General features: G+C 41.7%; 1 protein-coding gene across 1 annotated transcript in view; it reads right to left on the bottom strand.

Annotated features, from left to right (window-relative positions):
• MRAP2 (melanocortin 2 receptor accessory protein 2) overlaps positions 1-21,184 on the bottom strand; it is a 64,053-nt gene that overhangs the window by 14,564 nt on the left and 28,305 nt on the right. Inside the window, exon 3 of the mRNA XM_054491593.2 lies at positions 13,891-13,990. Within this exon, the coding sequence (XP_054347568.1) occupies positions 13,891-13,990 (100 nt within the window). The remainder of the gene's footprint in view (positions 1-13,890; positions 13,991-21,184) is intronic.

Here is a 21,184-nt window from a genome sequence, read left to right as displayed (position 1 = left end):
CTTAGCATGTGACAACTGTCTTCAGTTTGCCCCACTCACGAAAAGTAGTGGGCAGATCAGCCTGTGGGCACCTGATATTTCCAGCAGTCACTTCCAGTGGGCTTTTAAAGATATATATGCCTGGCCAGGCGCAGTGGCTCATGTTTGTAATCCCAGCACTTTGGGAGGCCGAGGCAGGTGGATCACTTGAGGCCAGGAGTTTGGGACCAGCCTGGGCAACATGGTGAAACCCTGTCTCTACTAAAAATACAAAAATTAGGCTGGGTGCATGGCTCACACCTGTAATCCCAGCACTTTGGGAGGCAGAGGTAGGTGGATCACCTGAGGGTAGGAGTTCCAGACCAGCTTGGCCAACATGGAGAAACCCCATCTCTACTAAAAATACAAAACTCAGCTGGGCATGGTTGTGGGCACCTGTAATCCCAGCTACTCAGGAGGCTGAGGCAGGAGAATCACTTGAACCCAGGTGGTGGAGGTTGCAGTGAGCTAAGATCGTGCCACTGCACTTCAGCCGGGGTGACAGAGTGAGACTCTGTCTCAAAAAAAAAAAAAAAAAAAAAATTAGCTGGGTGTAGTAGCACACACCTGTAGTCCCAGTTACTCAGGAGGCTGAACTGGGAGGATCACCTGAGCTTGGGCAGTTGAGGCTAGCAGTGAGCCGAGATCGTGCCACTGCACTCCCACCTGAGTGACAGAGTGAGACCCCAACTCAAAAGAAAAAAAAAAAAAAAAACTCCTGAACAAAAGTTATAGACTGAACCAGACACATAAAATAGATTTTCCACCCTTTCATGGCAGTAGATACCTCAGAATGACAGGGCTTCCTCAGGAATCACTCACTACATCTGCATTTTGCCATCTAGTTCCTGTGGCCATGATCAATATCAAAACTTTTGAACAGTGACAGTTCCCTGCTGTTAGTCTTTACTTCCATGTACCCATTCTTTAATGAGTGCCATATTCAGGTAAATTGCTATTCAAGATAGAATATAATTCCCGTTTTTACAAGGTCCTGAGCAATCCTGCACCGGATTCACTAAGTGAAGAACAGCCCCACCTGGATGAGATGTACTTAACAAAGGCTACAAAAGGAGGGTATGTGAGGCACGTAATGTCTGGGGTTTGATAATTTTTCAAGAAGTCCAAAGTATTCTATATAAAAATGTGACCCAAGCTTTTCCCATTACTCTCTATCTGGCAGATTTATGATAATGGGGCCATAATGCTTTAACAAGACAGCATGCAGAGTAAATGGTTCCTTAGCTCAGAAAGCAGGAGGAAATGCTTCTTTTATCTTCACTGTCCTTAAAAAATCCAGATAAGAGATCCCCTGCCTGCCCCACCATACAAAAGCAAATATTCCGTGGAAAAAATAATCCCCATCAAAGCTGCTTCTTAGGCCTAAAAGCTTTTAAGAAGGGTGATGTCAGCTTTATAACAGTCTTTCTTCCTCTGCAGTCTCCCTTCTCAGTGCTCACCAATACCTGCCTCTTTCCTTCTGGATACACAGAAGACTACCCTTCCCAGCCCCGGGCAGTCAGGTGAGTGTGGCTAGTTCTGACTAATGAGCTGTGGGAGGAAGGGATGTGTGCTGCTTCCGGCTGAAGAATGGAGGGGCAGCCTTGAGATCTCCAAGTGTTTTCTTGCCGTGTCACAGCAACCTAGGAGGCCGCATGGTGGGGAAAGGGCAGCTGCAAGTGGAGGTGTTTCTGTCTGCCCCTTGCCAACCTTAGCAGATGTGGAGTTTAAGCAAGAAATAAACCTTTGTTGTGTTATACCAAGATTTGAGGATTAACTTCTTACTGTCTGACAGCCTAGCCTAGCATGTATTTCCCCCCTTAACAGAAGCCACTAAGTAGTTAGTGATTCCAGAAGTTCTCATTCTAGCATGATCCCAGGTCAAAAAAGTCAGGGGAAAAAAATACCCATTTTATTGCAGTGTGATTGGCCCTGTGCAGTTAAATGGATCTCAACTCCTGTCATCCAGTACATTAAAGGAAAGTCCAGCCAGGGATGGCAGATAAACATTCTCTCTCAGGTAAACTGTGATTGGTTCCTGGTGGCTGCCTGGAGATCTGTTTTGAAAATGATTCTCAGGCAAAAGTCTTGGCTACGCAGGGAAGATGATGCATTCCACTGCTGATGTCTGTTGTGGGCACGGGCACAGGGAGTCAGGGCACAGGTGGTGTTATCTGTCATCCTGTGTCTTACTACTATCAAAGGGAAGCTCACACACTTCCATGTGTCAGCAATGATGAGATCCTAGGGAGCCATTTGGCCCCGGCCTGAGAAGTCTCCAGGGAGAAAAATATTAAATTCAGTGGTAGATCCAGCACCAGTCCATTCTGAGCTTCCAGACTTACTCAGGTATCTTAACCATGCTGTTGGAATCATGTTCCAAAAAGATGCTGTTGATGTTCTACTTTAGGAAGTAACTGTCTTAGTGACAAACCACCCAGAGAGCCGGATATGTAAAGCAATCAGAATTCAAAGGTGTTGGTCCTTCTGACCCATCACCAGGATTCTCTACCTAGCTGCCATTCTAGCTTCATCTTACTGTTTCACTTTGAGACACAGCCAAGGTGAAGCTGGGATAGAATGAGGCAACATTTTGAAAGTGTAGATATATGCTTAGAGTCTGGGTATCCCATGGGAGAATGGGTTCCTTTTTCTTCTCCCTCCTACTCTTTACCTAGACCCTTCAGCTCACACAATGACTCATCTTTACTGAGGGATGCTCTGAGCCCAGCTTTTGCAAGAAGCTCCACAGTCTGCTCACTTCTGTGTTTACAACAGGGATGTCCAATCTTTTGGCTTCCCTGGACCACATTGGACGAAGAATAATTGTCTTGGACCACACATAAAATACACTAACACGAATGATAGCTGATAAGCAAAAAAAAACCACAAAAAACAAAAAAAAACCCACAAAAATATCTCATAACGTTTTAAACAAATTTACGAATTTGTGTTGGGCTGCATTCAAAGCTATCCTGGGCCGCAGGTTGGACAAGCTTGGTTTACAATAATCCCAGGAGGTAGACACTTCCTTATTTATATATAAGAAGTCTCAAGCACAGAGAAGATAAGAATCGAGGCCAAAGTCTCAATAAGTAAACCTGGAAATGTTTGAGTCCAGAGCCCTGTGCTTGGCACAGTGTGTGATAAACAAACAGAAGTAATCATCATGGCGGATGGGAGGCAGGACTAGATTGCAACTCCAACTTGGATGGACAGAGCAGTGTGCAGAGGCTCACATTGTGAATCTTAGCTCCAGATCGACTGCAAGAACAAACCAGCAATCCCAAGAGGACCCACAGACCCTCTGAAGGAAGCAGATTGCTCCTGCAGGACCCAGGAGGTACCCCAAATACTGTGGGTGCCCCAACTGCAGAAGTGGGAAAGGGAGAGCCTCCTTTCCTGAACACACATCCCCACTAGAGAAACTGAAGTTCTCTTTGTGGGAGAAGTTTCCAACCATACCTGGAGCTGAGTCAATTTAGAGAGCCGAGTGAAATACAGGGGTAGAGGAAGAAGAAGAAAGGCCCTGGGCGCTCGCTGGGTCCACAAGCAGGCCATTCCTGCCTGGCACCATAGGAATCTATCGGCAGGACAGCCAGAGGAGCCAGGGGATCAGGGGGAGAAACACCACAGGGAGAAGGAAATCTCCAGCTGAACTTTGTAACAATTTGAATGGGGCAAGAAGCCTCCTGGCCAGAACTCGGGGAAGGACACGAATCCAGTGTGCAGACTCCATAGGTGGGGAATGAACCAAGCTCTTTTCTTTCGCAGCTGGGAGGAAGGTAGCCTGGGGCAAGTTCTCAAGCCCGGCTGCCCATTGCCTGGAAACAGATTAGGGGCTGTTAGTGGGGAACATGGTGGGAATGAGACTGGCCCTTTGATTTGTATGGGAGCTGGGTGAGTCCTCTGACTGCTGGCTTTTCTCCACTTCCCTGACAACCTGCATGACTCAGCAGAGGCAGCCATAATCCTCCTAGGTACACAACTCCATTGACCTGGGAGCCTCACCCCCATCTCCCACAGCAGCTGCAGCAAGACCCACCCAAGGAGAGACTGAGCTCAGACACGCTTAGCCTTGCCCCAACCCGATGGTCCTTCCCTATCCACCGTGGTAGCTAAAGACAAAGGACATATACTCCTGGGAGTTCTAGGGCCCTGCCCACCACCTGTTCCTCCCCAAACTACCACAGCTGATGCTCTCTGGAAAGCAACATGACCCGGCAGGAGGCCAACCAGCACAAAAATAGAGCATTAAACCACCAAAGCTAAAAACCCTCACGGAGTCCATTGCACCTCCCTATCACCTCCACTGGAACAGGCACTGGTATCCACAGCTGAGAGACCCATACACAATTAACGTCACAGGACTCTGTGCAGACAACCCCCAGTACCAGCCCAGAGCCAGGTAGACTTGCTGGGTGGCTAGACCCAGAAGAGAGACAACAATCACTGCAGTTCAGCTTACAGGAAGCCACATCCATAGGGAAAGGGGGAGAGTACTACATCAAGGGAACACTCCATGAGACCAAAGTATATGAACAACAGCCTTCAGCCCTAGACCTTCCCTCTGACAGAGCCTACCCAAATGAGAGGAAACCAGAAAACTAATTCTGGTAATATGACAAAACAAGGCTCTTTAACACCCCCTAAAAATCATACTAGTTCACCAGCAATGGATGCAAACCAAGAAGAAATTCCTGATTTACCTGAAAAAGAATTCAGGGGGTTAGTTATTAAGCTAATCAGGGAAGCACCAAAGAAAGGCAAAGCCCAATACTAGAAATCTAAAAAACGATACAAGAAGTAAAGAGAGAAATATTCAAGGAAACAGATAATTTAAAGAAAAAACAAAACTTCAGGAAACATTGGACACACTTATAGAAATGGAAAATGCTCTGGAAAGTCTCAGCAATAGAACTGAACAAGTAGAAGAAAGAAATTCAGAGCTCGAAGACAAGGTCTTCGAATTAACCCAATCCAGCACCTTGAAAAAGAATAAGAAAATATGAAAGAAGCCTCCAAGAAGTCTGGGATTATGTTAAACAATCAAACCTAAGGATAATTGGTGTTCCTGAGGAAGAAGAGAATTCTAAAAGCTTGAAAAACATATTTGGGGAAATAATCAAGGAAAACTTCCCCGGCCTTGCTAGAGACCTAGACATCCAAATACAAGAAGCACGAAGAACACCTAGGAAATTCATTGCATGAAGATCATTGCCTAGACACACTGTCATCAGGTTATCCAAAGTTAAGACAAAGGAAAGAATCTTAAGAGCTGTGAGACAGAAGCATTAGGTAACCTATAAAGGAAAAACCTATCAGATTAACAACAGATTTCTCAGCAGGAAACTACTAGCTAGAAGGGACTGGGGCCCTATCTTCAGCCTCCTCAAACCAAACAATTAGCAGCCAAGAATTGTTTATCCAGTGAAACTAAGCATCATATATGAAGGAAAGATACAGTCTTTTTCAGACAAACAAATGCTGAGAGAATTCGCCACAACAAAGCCACCACTACAAGAACTGCTAAAAGGAGCTTTAAGTCTTGAAACAAATCCTGGAAACACATCAAAACAGAATCTCTTTAAAGCATAAATCACACAGGAACTATGAAACAAAAATACAAGTTAAAAAGCAAAAACAATAAAACCAAAGTACACAGGCAGCAAAGAGCACCATGAATGCAATGGTACCTCTTATCTCAATACTAACATTGAATGTAAACGGCCTAAATGCTCCACTTAAAAAAATATAGAACTACAGAATGGATAAGAACACACCAACCAACTACCTGCTGTCTTCAGGAGACTCACCTAACATGTAAGGACTCACATAAACTTAAAGTAAAGGGGTAGAAAAAGGCATTTCATGCAAATGGACACCAAAAGCAAGCAGGGGTAGCTATTCTTGTATCAGACAAAACACACTTTAAAGCAACAGCAGTTAAAAGAGACAAAGAGGGATATTATGTAATGGTAAAGGCCTTGTCCAACAGGAAAATATCACAATCCTAAACATATATGCACCTAACACTGGAGCTCCCAAATTTATAAAACAATTACTTGTAAAACTAAGTGGGGGTCTTCAATCCTCCATGGAGAGCACTAGGCAGGTCATCAGACAGAAAGCCAACAAAGAAACAATGGATTTAAACAATGGATTTAAACAAATGGACTTTACAGATATATTCAGAACATTTCATCCAACAACCACAGAATACACATTGTATTCAACAGTGGATGGAACTTTCTCCAAGATAGACCTTATGATAGGCCATAAGACAAGCCTCCATAAATTTAAGAAAATTGAAATTATATCAGGCACTCTTTCAGGTCACAGTAGAATAAAACTAGAAATCAACTCCAAAAGGAGCCTTCAAAACCATGCAAATACATGGAAATTAAATCACCTGCTCTTGAATGAGCATTGGGTCAAAAATGAAATCAAGATAGAAATTTAAAAATTCTTCAAACTGAAACACAGTAATGACACAACCTATCAAAACTTCTGGGATACAGCAAAGGCAGTGCTAAGAGGAAAGTTCATAACCCTAAACACCTACATCAAAAAGACTGAAAGAGCACAAACTGACAGTCTAAGGTCACATCTCAAGGAACTAGAGAAAAAAGAACAAACCAAACCCAAATCCAGCAGAAGAAAGGTAATAACCAAGATCATCAGAGCAGAACTAAATGAAATTGAAACAAATAAAATACCAAAGATAAATGAAACATAAAGCTGGCTCTTTGAAAAGATAAATAAAATTGATAAACCATTAGCAAGATTAACCAAGAAAAGAAGAGAGAAAATCCAAATAACCTCATTAAAAAATGAAACAGAAGTTATTACAAATGACACCACTGAAATACAAAAGATCATTCAAGGCTACTATGAACCTTTATGCACATAAACTAGAAAACCTAGAAGAGATGGATAAATTCCTGGAAAAATACAACCCTCCTAGCTTAAATCAGGAAGAACTAGATATCCTGAATAGACCAAGAACAAGCAGCGAGATTAAAATGGTAATTTAAAAATTACCAATAAAAAAAGTCCAGGACCAGATTCACAGCAGAATTCTACCAGACATTCAAAGAAGAATTGGTACCAATCCTTTTGACACTATTCCACAAGATAGAGAAAGAAGGAACCCTCCTTAATTTAGTCTATGAAGCCAGCATCACTCCAATACTAAAACCAGGAAAGGACATAACCAAAAAAGAAAACTACAGACCAATATCCTTGATGAACATAGATGCTAAAATCCTTAACAAAATACTAGCTAACTGAGTCCAACAACATATCAAAAAGATAATCCACCATGATCAAGTGGGTTTCATACCAGGGATGCAGGGATGGTTTAACATATGCAAATCAACAAATGTGATACACCACATTAACAGAATAAAAAACAAAAATACATGATCATCTCAATAGATGCAGAAAGTGCATTTGACAAAATCCAGCATCTCTTTATGATTAAAACTTAGCAAAATCGGCATACAAGGGACATACAATGTAACAAAAGCCATCTATGACAAACCCACAGCCAACATAATACTGAGTGGGGGAAAAGCTGAAAAGTTCCCTCTGAGAACTGGAACAAGACAAGGATGCCTACTCTCACCACTCCTCTTCAACACAGTACCGGAAGTCCTAGCCGAGCAATCAGACAAGAGAAAGAAATAAAGGGCATCCAAATCGGTAAAGAGGAAGTCACACTGTCACTGTTTGCTGACGATATGATCATCAGCAAACTCTAAAGGCTCCTCCAGAAAGCTCCTAGAACTGATAAAAGAATTCAGCAGGCCGGGCGCGGTGGCTCATGCCTGTAATCCTAGCACTTTGGGAGGCTGAGGTGGGTGGATTGCCTGAGCTCAGGAGTTCGAGACCAGCCTGGGCAACACAGTGAAACCCCGTCTCTACTAAAATACAAAAAATTAGCCAGGCATGGTAGTGTGTGCCTGTAGTCCCAGTTACTCAGGAGGCTGAGGCCGGAGAATTGCTAGAACCCAGGAGGCGGAGGTTGCAGTGAACCGAGATCATGCCACTGCACTCCATCCTGGGTGACAGAGTGAGACTCTGTCTCAGGAAAAAAAAAAAAAAAAAGAATTCAGCAAAGTTTCCAGATACAAGATTAATGTACACAAATCAGTAGCTCTTCTATACACCAATAGCAACCAAGCAGAGAATCAAATCAAGAACTTAATCCCCTTTTACAATATCTGCAAAAAAAACACACAAAAAAACAAACTTAGGAATAACCTAACAAAGGAGTCGAAAGACCTCTACAAGGAAAAGTACAAAACACTGCTGAAAGAAATCATAGATAAAACAAACACATGAAAACACATCTCATGTTCATGGATGGATAGAATCAATATTGTAAAAATGACTATACTGCCAAATGCAATCTACAAATTCAATGCAATCTCCATCAAAATACCACCATCATTCTTCACAGAATTAGCAAAAATAATTCTAAAATTCATATGGAACAAAAAAAGAGCTCGCATAGCCAAAGCAACACTAAGCAAAAAGAACAAATCTGGAGGGATCATACTACCTGGTCAAACTATACTATAAGGCCATAGTCACCAAAACAGTGTGGTACTGGTATATAAATAGGCACATAGGCCAATGGAACAGAACAGAGAACCCAGAAATGAACCCACTTACAGTCAACTGATCTTCAAAAAAGCAAACAAAAACATAAAGTAGGGAAAGGACAGTCTTTTCAACAAATGGCGCTGGGATAATTGGCTAGCCACAGGTGGAAGAATGAAACTGGATCCTTATCTCTCACCTTATACAAAAATCAACTCAAGATGGATTAAGGACTTAAATTTAAGATCTGAAACTGTAAAAATTCTAGAAGATAACATTGGAAAAACGCTTCTAGACGTTGGCTTAGGCAAGGATTTCATGAGCAAGAACCCAAGAGCAAATGCAATAAAAACAAAGATAAATAGTTGGAACTTAATTAAACTAAAAAGCTTTTGCATAGCAAAAGGAACAGTCAGCAGAATAAACAGACAACCCACAAAGTGGGAGAAAATCTTCACAATCCAAACATCTGACAAAGTACTAATATCCAGAATCTACAACGAACTCAAACAAATCAGTAAGAAAAAAAACCAAACAATTCCATCCAAAAGTGGGCTAAAAACATGAATAGACAATTCTCAAAAGAAGATATACAAATGGCCAACAGATATATGAAAAAATGCTTAACATCACTAGTGATGAGGGAAATGCAAATCAAAGCCACAGTGAGATATCACCTTACTCCTGCAAGAATGGCCATAATCAAAAAAATCAAAAAACAGTAGATGTTAGCATGGATGTGGTGATCAGGGAACACTTCTACACTGCTGGTGTAGAATGCAAACTAGTACAGCCACTATGGGAAACAGTGTGGAGATTTCTTAAAGAACTAAAAGTAGATCTACCATTTGATCCAGCAATCCCACTACTAGGTATCTACCCAGAAGAAAAGAAGTCATTATACGAAAAAGATACTTGCAGACACATGCTTATAGCAGCACAATTCACAATTGCAAAATCGTGGAACCAACCCAAATGCCCATCAATCAACAAGTGGATAAAGAAACTGTGATATATATGGTGGGACACTACTCAGCCATAAAAAGGAATGAATTAACAGCATTTGCAGCAATCTGGATGGGATTGGAGACTCTTATTCTAAGTGAAGTAATTCAGAAATTGAAAAGCAAACATCATATGTTCTCACTGATATGTGGAAGCTAAGCTATGAGGATACAAAGGCAGAAGAATGAAACAATGGACTGTGGGGGCTTGGCGGGGAAGAGAAGGAGGGGGTGAGGGAGAAAAGACTACAAATATGGTGTAATATATACTGCTCGGGTCATGGGTGCACCAATATTTCACAAATCACTACTAAGGAACTTCCTTATGTAACCAAATACCACCTGTACCCCAATAACTTACGGAAAAAGTAACAAATCTGGTTGCTTGCTAACATCTTCGGTTCAATAGAAGGAAGAGATTAAAAAAGTGCCAATCTGAGATAGTTGAGTGTAGTGGTTAATGACAGGAACTTCAGCACTGAAGAGACTTTAGCTTGAGGTTTGACTCTACATTTTTTCTTTAACCTGTGAAGCCTTAGGCAAGTGTCTCAGCCTCATGTTTCTTATCTGTAATGTGTGAACACATGGAATTTACTTCATCTTCCTGTGAGGACTTGGTGAGATATAAAGTAATTAGTTGACCCTGGCATCAAAAAAATGGCTTTTATTATTTTCAATGTTGTATCCTCCTTCCCCCCACCCCTAATTATCACAGGCAAACTTAAAATTAGTTGTTTTCTATTAACATTGGCTATATGGAAAAAAACAATGTCCACCTAAGAAGGAAACTCCTGCCAAACAAATGTCAAGTCTGTAAAGACCTAAAAGGCTTTATAACAGATTTATTTCAATATTTTTCCACATGTTCTGATTCTTTCAGTTTTCTATTATGATATACTGTAACCAAATGCCATATCTTATACTGTGTCAGACTGTGTACAGAAGCATTTAAAATGTGGCCCTGAGGGAAGATCCATTATTTTCTTAAATGTTAAAAAAAGTTATTTTTCCTTAACCTTGTTAGAAGCATTCAGGGTTACAATGACCCCTGTTCTGTGATTGAGCATTGTTCAGAACAACCATCAAAGACAGACTGTCTAGTGGCAAAAGGGAACTGCCAACTGGAAGGCTAAAAGGCAAGTGTCAACTACCCAGGGTTGCCATGACACCACACGGAAGTGAAGATTAGTCAGGGATCTCCAGAGAAAACAGAACCAACACAATGTGTGTGTGTGTGTGTGTGTATAAAGAGAAAGTTTTATTTTAAGGAATTGCCTCATGTAACTTTGGGGACCGGCAAGTCCAAAATATGTAGAGTAGGCTGGCAGGGTGGAGACAGTCCAAAGGCAGTGTCCTGGTAGAATCCCTTTTGGCTTGAGGAGGTCAGTCTTTGTTCTCTTAAGGCCTTCAACTGACTGGATGAGGCCCACTCACAGCATGGAGGGTAATCTGCTTAACCCAAAGAGTACTGATAAATGGTACTGTCAACTAAGAAATACCTTCACAGAAACATCTAGAATTGTTAACACATAAAATTAACCATCACAGGAAGTCACATTCTATTTTGTGCTAGTGTTCCTAGTCCTAAAATCTCCTGTCTTCTACATCACACACATCTATCTCAATAACCCATAAAACTCCATTGGTTCCTCTGAGGAAAAGGAAGATTAACAGGGTATTATTATTCCCTGACCATTCTATGAGTTGTGCCTTAATCTGAGTTTATTCTAGGCTTTTCTTAACCCTCTTGTAACCCACACCATATTTTCAAATTCGCTGGGCCAATATAATAGAAGTGAAGCATGTGCGAATATTTACAATGACACGAAGAGAGAAAAAGGAAAGCTTGTGTCTTTTTAGTGGCTGTTAAATAGATTCTCAGCCATATGTCTCCAAATGCTTCAATAAAAATGATATTTTCCTTTCATTTAAAATGTTTGTGTTTAAATTTTTTTTTTTTTGAGACAGGGTCTTACTCTGTCATTTAGGCTACAGTGCAGCAGCACGATCACAGCTCACTGCAGCCTTGACTTCCTGGGTTCAAGTGATCCTCCCACCTTAGCCTCCTGAGTAGCTGGGACTACAGGTGTGCACCTCCATGCCCGGCTGATTTTTGTATTTTTTGTAGAGACAGAGTTTTGCCATGTTGCCCAGGCTGGTCTTGAACTCCTGAGCTCAAGCAATCCTCTCACTTCAACCTCCAGAACTGTTGGGATTACGGGCATGAGCCACCGTGCCTGGCTGTGTTTACATTTTTTTCTTCCTAGCCCCTGATATCTAGAAATAGCTGAGTGATGGCAAGAACTGTTCCCTTTGCACAGGCATTTGTTATAGTTCAAGTGCAGGCAGAAGAGTGAATAACAGATGCCGGAGGCTGTGACGAGACACAACCATGAAAGAGAGCTGCTGCCAGGCTGTGAGGCAAAAATGAGATACTGAATATAAAAATGCCAGGATTCGGCCGGGCGCGGTGGCTCACGCCTGTTATCCCAGCACTTTGGAAGGCCGAGGCGGGCGGATCATGAAGTCAGGAGATCGAGACCATCCTGGCTAACATGGTGAAACCCTGTCTCTACTAAAAATACAAAAAATTAGCTGGGCGTGGTGGTGGGCACCTGTAGTCCCAGCTACTGGGGAGGCTGAGGCAGGAGAATGGCGTGAACCCCGGAGGCGGAGCTTGCAGTGAGCCAAGATGGCGCCACTGCACTACAGCCTAGGCGACAGAGCAAGACTCCGTCTCAAAAAACAAACAAACAAACAAAAACAAAACAAAACCAAAATGCCAGGATTCCCGTGAAACTTCTATTCACTCTCCCAGGTCTCTCTCACCCTCCCCTGTCCTGCTCTGTGCTTGGGAAACTAGCCTTCGATGCAGCCTCTGGCTGCTGGTTGTGTTCAGCCAGTGGGGAGCAAAGGTGAGAAATGGGAAGGAGGGAGAAGACTGAGGTCTTGGTTTTAACTTTGAGGCTCCTTCCCTGAGAGGTCACACTGGATTAGCTGTGTTCCTCAGCCCAAAATCACAACTCCTCTCAGCAGACTCCAGGGTTCCAGTTGTGGCCCCACCCGTTGCTTCCTGGGATCTAGGATGGCTGCTCCTCAGTGTTGCCAGCCCTGCTGTCCTGCATGAGCCTGCGTAGCTGCCCTCTTCCCTGTCCATAACTTCTGAACAGCCCCTTTATCAAAAACTTCTTTTCTTTTTTTTTTTTTTTTAGACAGAGTCTGGCTCTGTTGCCCAGGCTGGAGTGCAGTGGCATGACCTTGGCTCACTGCGACCTCTGCCTCCCAGGTTCAAGTGATTCTTGTGCCTCAGCCTCCCAGGTAGCTAGGATTATAGGTGCCCTCCACCACAACCGGCTAATTTTTTGTATTTTTAATAGAGACGGGGTTTCGCCATAGTGAGGCTGGTCTTGAACTCCTGGACTCAAGTGATCTGCCTGGCTCGGCCTCCCAAAGTGCTGGGATTACAGGCGTGAGCCACCATACCAGCCAAAAACTCTTTTAATTACTGTTGCCTGCTGGTGCTGACTAATAAGGTATTCAATATTCTCTGTTTTCCCTTTTATTAAAAATTTGGTATAAAATATATAAATCCTTTAAGACATTTCTGAATTTTTTACAAGGCATTACTGAACAAATACTTTTTGATGTTTCTCAATGTTCTTTAAGCACTCATGTAATACTTTCCTCCATCAATCCAAAGTCTAGCATCATCACAAGTCCTACCATGTTATGAGAATTATGTAAACCACAGTGTTTGCCTTTGTATCCTAGTTTTAAGAAAACGCTGTTAAATTTGTTAATCATTGTCAATAGTTAAATTGAGTTGAGTATCCAGGAACAACTATTACTCTGCTTCTTGAAATAATTTTTAAAACTGGTTTTCATCCTATTTTGCCATTGTCTTTTCCACTGTTTTTAAAATGGTGAATCATCTAAATCCTTATGGGAATATGAATAAAATACATTGTAATTAATAAACATTTCAATGTAAAAATCAGGCCCACATCATCATTAAGACTGTAGGAAAGGACCAAGAAACCCAATTTCATAAAAGTCCACTTGAAAATAAGCCCAAGATGCAAGAAACAAAAAGCCAGAATAGTTGGATCCCATCCATGGGCATCTGGGTCCAGACAGCAAATCCATAACCACCCCCTTCTCTTCATCCACTGGAAGCACCTCCGGCCCTAGGTAGTAGTTTCTATTTCCTCAGTCTCCTGTGAAGCTTAAGAGACATTTAGGAACAGCCCAAACTTACTCTTGGTGTGGAGCTCCTGTCTTGGTCAGCAAGGTCAGCACAAAAAACATAAAAATCACGAAGACTGCAAGACCAACCCAAAATCCAATCACAATGGAATCTGAAAGACAGTTAATACTGGGATTAGTATTTCACAGTAGTTTAAAACTTGAACATTCAAGAATCAGAGCTTCTTGGAGAGGCTTTGATACATGAAACATGAAAGGAAATCAACAGTCTAATCCGCAGTTGGCTGGAGATTGATAAGATGTAAAGGATGAGGAGGAGGGAAGAGTCTGCTCCGCCTCCAGGTTTGTTTCTCAGATAGCATGAAGGGATTTAGGCCTCATTGACTCATGCTTTCCATATTTCAAGGAAGGAACCTAGACCAGAGCATAGGTTATCTAGGACCTCAAGATTCCACTAATGTGTTTTGAGTTAGAAAATAAAATTTTTAGCAGACTATCAACTCAAGTTTTAAGTGCATTTGGATTCCTACTGTTAAAAGAAAAACTTTAGACAAATTAAATTTAACAGATATTAACTGTGCAAGGAAAACAAAATTCTTGAACCGGGAAGCTCCCAGAATCAGAACAGATTCAGAGAGACTCTGGGCTGACTCATGGTTGGTTAAGATTTAGGGACAGAAAAAGGAAAATGATGTAGAGAAAAAAGAAGCAAGGTACGGAAACAGCTGGATTTGAACACCATTTGAACAGCTGTCTGCCTGGGAGTGCCTGAAGTGTAGCTGCTGTGATTAGCTGAGACTGAGCTATTGTTACAGAAGCATTCGCTAGGTTTTCAGTTTGCTTACCTAGTAAGCTAGGTCACAGCTCATACCTAAGAACGCAAGTATGCAAATAATGGAGGCCTTCTTGGGCCAAATTTTAGTTTAACAACTCAATTGGTTAGCAGCTCACTTAGGTAGCAACTTTGCATTCTCACTTACATTCACCATGGGTAATTCAGGCTCTCATTACTTCTTGCAGAGAACATACAGATGGCCTCTTGAGTGATCTATCTGCCTTCCGCCTTTCCCTGTGCTTTATTTCTGTACAAACCTGCTTTAATCACAGCCGTGATGATATTGCTCTTTCATGAAAGGCTCTCCAACAAAAACAGAACTGACCCACTTTTCCAGAGTAAAAGAGATTCCATACGTAAAGCACTTTATACAATGTCTGACATCTGAGAAAACAGTACACCACAGGTGCTGGCTACTGTCATTAGAATTGTCATTTTCTCCCAATTTACCTCACTTTAAAAGCTGTGTGTTTCCAATCAAACTAGGGGACACTCTGTCCCTGTATTTACCTTAGCCACAGCTTCCTCACAGCCACACCTTACCAGGACTCTTACCACTACCTGGCTGGAACAACTTTTCCCAAGGTGGAGCTAATGAAAGTGTATCCATCCTTCCAAGTCCATCCGCTACAGTATCTACTAAGCCTCAACTAATTTCCATAATTGATGTGTTCTCTCCCTCCTTTGAACCCAATAACATTTTTGTCTGTACTTCCCTAAACAGGGCTCTTCTTGGTCCTATCTTGGATAACAATCACAATTCTTTATCTCTAGGACCAGGGTTAGATTGGATTGTCTACAGAACTTGGTACTTGCACAGTAAGGCCTCAAATCTAGGACACAACAGAGTTGAATCATTCTACATTTTTTGGCCTATACTAAGAAGCTTGTCTATGTGGAAATACAATGAGAATGCTTAGCAATTTTCTAAAAATAAGTGATTGGAGCTTAAATATTAAATGTGTTTAAATGCAAATCTTTATTCTAATTAAATTATGTATATGTAACACTTTTTCCAAAGTGAAGAAATCAGATTAACAATTTACTCTGCATAATTCATACTTTCATCCTACATATACTATTGCCTAGAGGTTAACAATGTGTATTCAGCACTCTGAAAAACTAATGTGTCTAACCTTAAGTGCCAAAGAAATAGAAATTGTATACTTTGCCTTTTAATATAGTAGAAATGAGGCATAAAAAAAAGACATAAGGGCCAGGCGCAGTGGCTCACACCTGTAATCCCAGCACTTTGGGAGGCCGAGGCGGGCGGATCACGAGGTCAGGAGATCAAAACCATCCTGGCTAAGACAGTGAAACCCGTCTCTACTAAAAATACAAAAAAAAAAAAAAAAAAAAAAAAAATTAGCCAGGCATGGTGGCAGGCGCCTGTAGTCCCAGCTACTCGGGAGGCTGAGGCAGGAGAATGGTGTGAACCCGGGAGGCGGAGCTTGCAGTGAGCTGAGATCACGCCACAGCACTCCAGCCTGGGTGACAGAGCAAGACTCTGTCTCAAAAAAAAAAAAAAAAGACATAAGGACAAATACCAAACACCACATGTACTGAGGTACAACTAACATGAAACAATTAAATCTCAACTATCTAGGCATGGACTGTGAAGAAACATTGTACAGATAAATAACAGTTCCTTACACTGTACTTTATCAACTGCCTGCATAGCAAAAGCAAATTCTAAAATTATACACCAATGCTATATTTAAGTCTTCGGTTTAGAATTGAATCATGTTGATTGACATTTTTTAAATCTGTGTACTAGGAAGGTGTTCTCCTAAGGACAGCTTTCACACTGCAAATGGTGGACTGACTCCCAGAGGTGGAGGAAAGCGTGCCCTCAACCCAGCCCAGTCCCCCTTCCCTCTGCCCTTCTAAGTGCCCCCAGGGAGCTAATCAAAAAGCAGCAATAATGTGAAGCATGGGAGGGTTACAGCCTTCAGAAAAGGCAGGTGGCGACAGAGTTGGGGAGAGGCAGGCTGTGGGTAGAATCTGAGAATCCTCATGATCCAACAGCATTTCCAAACATTTCCTTAATAATGCGGCATCTATGTTTTCCATGGCAATATGCTTTAAGTAGCTCTGCTTATTCACATTTCCCTTTGAACAAAATTTAGCTTCCTCAAGTTATTTCCACTAATTTCCCCCAACCTCATCTTCTGCCCTATGACCCATCCCCAGGGGATTTTCTCACCCTGAGCCTCTTACAAGAAACATCAGAGATCCCCATCTCATCCCAGAAATATCCAAACTCTCCTGAAATTTTATTCACATGTAAGTTTCATGGGCATAGGCACTACAGTAAGATGGGAAAAGTGGAGTCCCTTGTCTTCCCAAAAGCATCCTTTTCTGGGAAGAAGTCAGAATAAAGCTTTATACAGAGCAAAGCTCCAATGAGGCTAGATGGTTAAGAAAGTCAAAAGAAGCCTTCCAAAGGAGTTTCCACCACAGCCAAGCTACCACACTCTGTCCTGTCTAGACACTGAGCTACTTGGAGACTACTATTGTAAAGGGGTAGAACAATTGCCCAGGGCAATTGCAAATGGAATGTGTCAAAGTAACCCCCCTTAACCTAACCTTTAATAAATGGAATGGAACAAGAGAGCTGAAAGTTGACATGATTTTTTTCCTTCCCAATCTAAGGTAGGACGAGGTTAACTACTCCATCCGACTCGCCCTCCTCTCCACCTCTCGAGAATAAATGGTGAACTTTCCATTTCGTGGTTATATGAAAAACAAGGGTTAATACTTCACTTGAAAGCGAGGGTTCATGCCACTTTCCTCACACCACTTTTTGTTCCTAAGGCAGTAGGGTCAATTCTGTGATATGAATTCCTGGCAAAGAGCCAACAGTGATGTTCCCACACTTGTCTCTACTATCTTACTCCAAGCCTTTGCAAGCTGTAGCTCTGTTTCTCATCCAAATGACCTGGCTTCTTGCTGACCCATCCATGCATGGGTCTGGTATCTGCAAGGTGGCACATGAAAAAGCATGAATTTGGCCACCACTGATAGCTCAAATTAAGAGGCTATTCCTTCAGTCTTTTCTCAACACAGCGGCCAGAGTGGTCCTGCTAAAATGTGATTGTCCGCTCATTGACTCATCAGCTTTTGCTTCTGATGCTTTAAGAACACCCTGTCTCACCCAGCCACACCCTTCATAAATGACCCATTCCTCTCCTTCCCTTTATAGTGAGACACTTGAGAGATTTGTCTGTACATGCTGTCCCCAATTCCTCTCCTCTCATTTTTTCTTGAACCAATTCCATCAACCTTTTACCCCCAGCACTCCACTAAAACTGCTTTTCAAATCATTGCCAGTAACTTCTACATTATAGATCCAATGGTCAAATCTCAGTCTTCAATTAACTTGACCTAATAGCAGCATTTGACACAGACTGTCTTTGCAACGCTTTTTTCAGTTGGCATCCAGAAAACCACAATTGTCCAGTTTTCTTCCTACTTTCTGTACGTTCCTCTCGGCACCTATGCTGCTATGCAACCCTCCAACTTCTAAACACAAGCGTGCCCAGGGCTCAGCGTTGGACTCTTCAGTTTTCTATGTACACTCACTTATCCAGCCTCTTGGCTTTGAACGCATACCATTTGCATGCTGATGACTCTCCAGTCTACAGCTTCCCCCGACACCTCTCCTCCCTTGTCCTCCTGGATATGTGATAGGTGTCTCAATTTAACAGGTCCAAAACGGAGCTCCTGGGGTTCCTCTCTGAAACCTCCTTCTCCCATACTCTTCCCCCTCTCAGTTAAAGGCAATTCCATCCTGCCAGTTACTCAGGTTACAAATCTTCAAATCATTCTTGACTCTTCTTTCTCTTACACATACCGCCAATCCATTGACAAATCTTGCCAGATCCATCTTTTAAAAATATCCAGAATGTATGCATTTCTCACCACTTCACTCTCCCTACCTGGCTCCAAGCCACCATCATCAGCTGCCTGGACTATGGCAAAGGCCTCCTGAATGGTCTCTGCTTCTAATCTCACGCCTTTCACTCCCCAGTTGCAGAGTGATCTGTTGAAACCTAAGCCAGATGGCACTGCTCTGCTCCAGACCCTCAAGTGACTTCTCAGAGTAAAAGGCCAACCAAAGTCCTTAGCATGACCTCTAAGGCCCCCCCATGTCCTTGTCCCCACAGCCTCTCTGACTTCTTTTCCTGCTGTTCTGCCTCTTATCACTCCCCTGGTACCACGCTGGCCTCCTTGCATGATCCAGTCCACTCCCGCCAAGGATCCTTTTCTGGGATGTTCTTTCCCCAGATATATTATAGCTCAATCTCTCACTTCCTTCAGGTCTTTTATCAAATCTCTCCTTCTCAGTAAGGCTTTCGATGGCAATCCTATACTGTCACCTCCACACTCCACATCCCTTTACCCCCACTCTATTTATCCTTTTATATTGCCATCTGACATTATCTATTTAACTATTTATTGTCTGTCTCTCCCACTAGAATGCAAGCTCTATAGGAGGAAATATTTTTGTCTTTTCAGTTCACTGTTGTCTCTCCAGTGCTTAAAATAGTACTGCACATAACAGGTGCTCAATAAATATATATTGAATGAATGAATAAAGAAATAAGTTTCCACTTTGTTGGTGCCAAATCTGTATCAGATACATGTCCACTTCTGATACGTGATAAGGTTTAATATTGGATTCAAAACTGATGGCAAAAGAATTCTCAAGGACCATCTGAGGTTGCTTCTCAGATGAAACACCCTTTGAAGGTAGGAATCTTAATTTCAGCAGAGGAACTTAGTCTAAAGATGGAGCTATTGTTGCCAAGTATGATCCATTACAGGTAAGGCAAATAAAGATAACTGTTATGGTCATTCCTGTCCGCAATGAGTGCTTCCCCTTGAAATGTCCTGCTTCTGTTCTTTTGAATCTGCATCTAATTAGCTTTGAATTTTGCCCAGCAAAACAAGGAGTCATACTTGAAGGTCAGAATCACAGCATTTTTAAATGAAAGAGACTGTACCAGAGTACACATTTCAACAGTTGACTTGATCTTTTCACTTTCCTGTATATCTGGGGTTTTGTGTTTGTTTGTTTTTTGTTTTCAATGTGTCGCATATATTGTCAGGTTCCTGAAGCTAAGGGCTGCTACTTATCAGCTCTCTTATATCAGAACAGTAAGTGCTCAGGCATTGTTGTTTTATCTTGATGTGAATATTAAAATTAACAAAAGTAATTGTTATTAATGGTATAGTAGGTAAAGTAAGTAAGTATGGAATGAGTCACACCTCTGCCTATGTTTCTCAGGAAGTTTTCCAGCTATAATTATTTCTAGAATGTAATATCCTCAAAAAATATTTTATTCAATTGTCTCTGGAAATGTACCAACCAAAATTACAGCAGCAGGCCTGTCTTCTGTGCCTCTTAAACTAAGGAAAAGAGACAGGAGCAAGCTGACACAAAAGTAAAGTTGATGTCACCAAGTAGTAAAAGCCCACATTTCAAGAAAATATGTGGCAATTTTCCCAGTCATTTTGATATCCACTATAATTCAGAACAAGCAATTGTCCTTACATAAAGGTTATTCTAGAAAAACAACATGTTAAAGAATTTAAGTAAATTAAAGAAGGTGATTTCACACCCAACAGCCTTCTATCAGATAATCAGTGACAGCATACCTTGATGAATTCCATGTGCTTTTTTTCCACAAAGAAATACTGAGCAGATGTCAGTAAAGGAATGAATGAAAGTATTTAATTATTACTACTCACTTAAGGGGTAAAGGACATATGGTTTAATTAATGATTTTTGCTAAAGGAACAAAAATAGAAAGCCCTTCTTGCAAAAGAGCACCAAGTTGGTGCAAGAGATCATGAATGCCAAGACAGGTCAGGATAGAAGCAGCCAGGAAATAATTAAAGGAACGAAAACACTTTCTTTGCTACATTTGTTTCTCTGATTCTAAGCCCTCTTATATTTCCTAATGTGTCCCACTAACCTGGACCAGTTAAGAGCGTAAAAATTTTACAGTGCTGTGGATAATTCACTCTGACAAAAGTGAACATTTCAGGGATATTTACGGGGTTACCAAGACAGGATCTGAGACTGGGCAGCAGTTCCTGCCTACCATGTTAACTGTTAACTCTACCTAATGAAGCAAGGATGTTCCATGCTGACCAGTCAGCATTCAGTTATGACTGGAGTTTAATAGCAACGTCTCACAGAATTACATTTCCTTGCTCTGTGCTGGACCCTTAATTACTCCAATAGCATGAAACACAATTCATGCCTAGAACACAGTGTTAGAAATGATCGCAGTCTATTCTGGTCCGTCATTATGAACACACGTGGATACACTGCTCTCCACAGCTCCAGAAAACCAACTGGGATGAAAAGATGCTGCTGTGTTACAAAAGAAGGTTCTTCAAATAACAGTTCCAGATCCTATTTTTATACATATTTTTGATAGTTCAAACATTCACAGTTTGGAGGAGCTAAAATAGCAAATGCTTTTTTAAAATTCTC

Source organism: Pongo pygmaeus, chromosome 5 (assembly GCF_028885625.2).
Source record: "Pongo pygmaeus isolate AG05252 chromosome 5, NHGRI_mPonPyg2-v2.0_pri, whole genome shotgun sequence".
Classification (NCBI taxonomy): Eukaryota; Metazoa; Chordata; class Mammalia; order Primates; family Hominidae; genus Pongo; species Pongo pygmaeus.
This window is presented reverse-complemented; position numbering and strand designations above follow the sequence as displayed.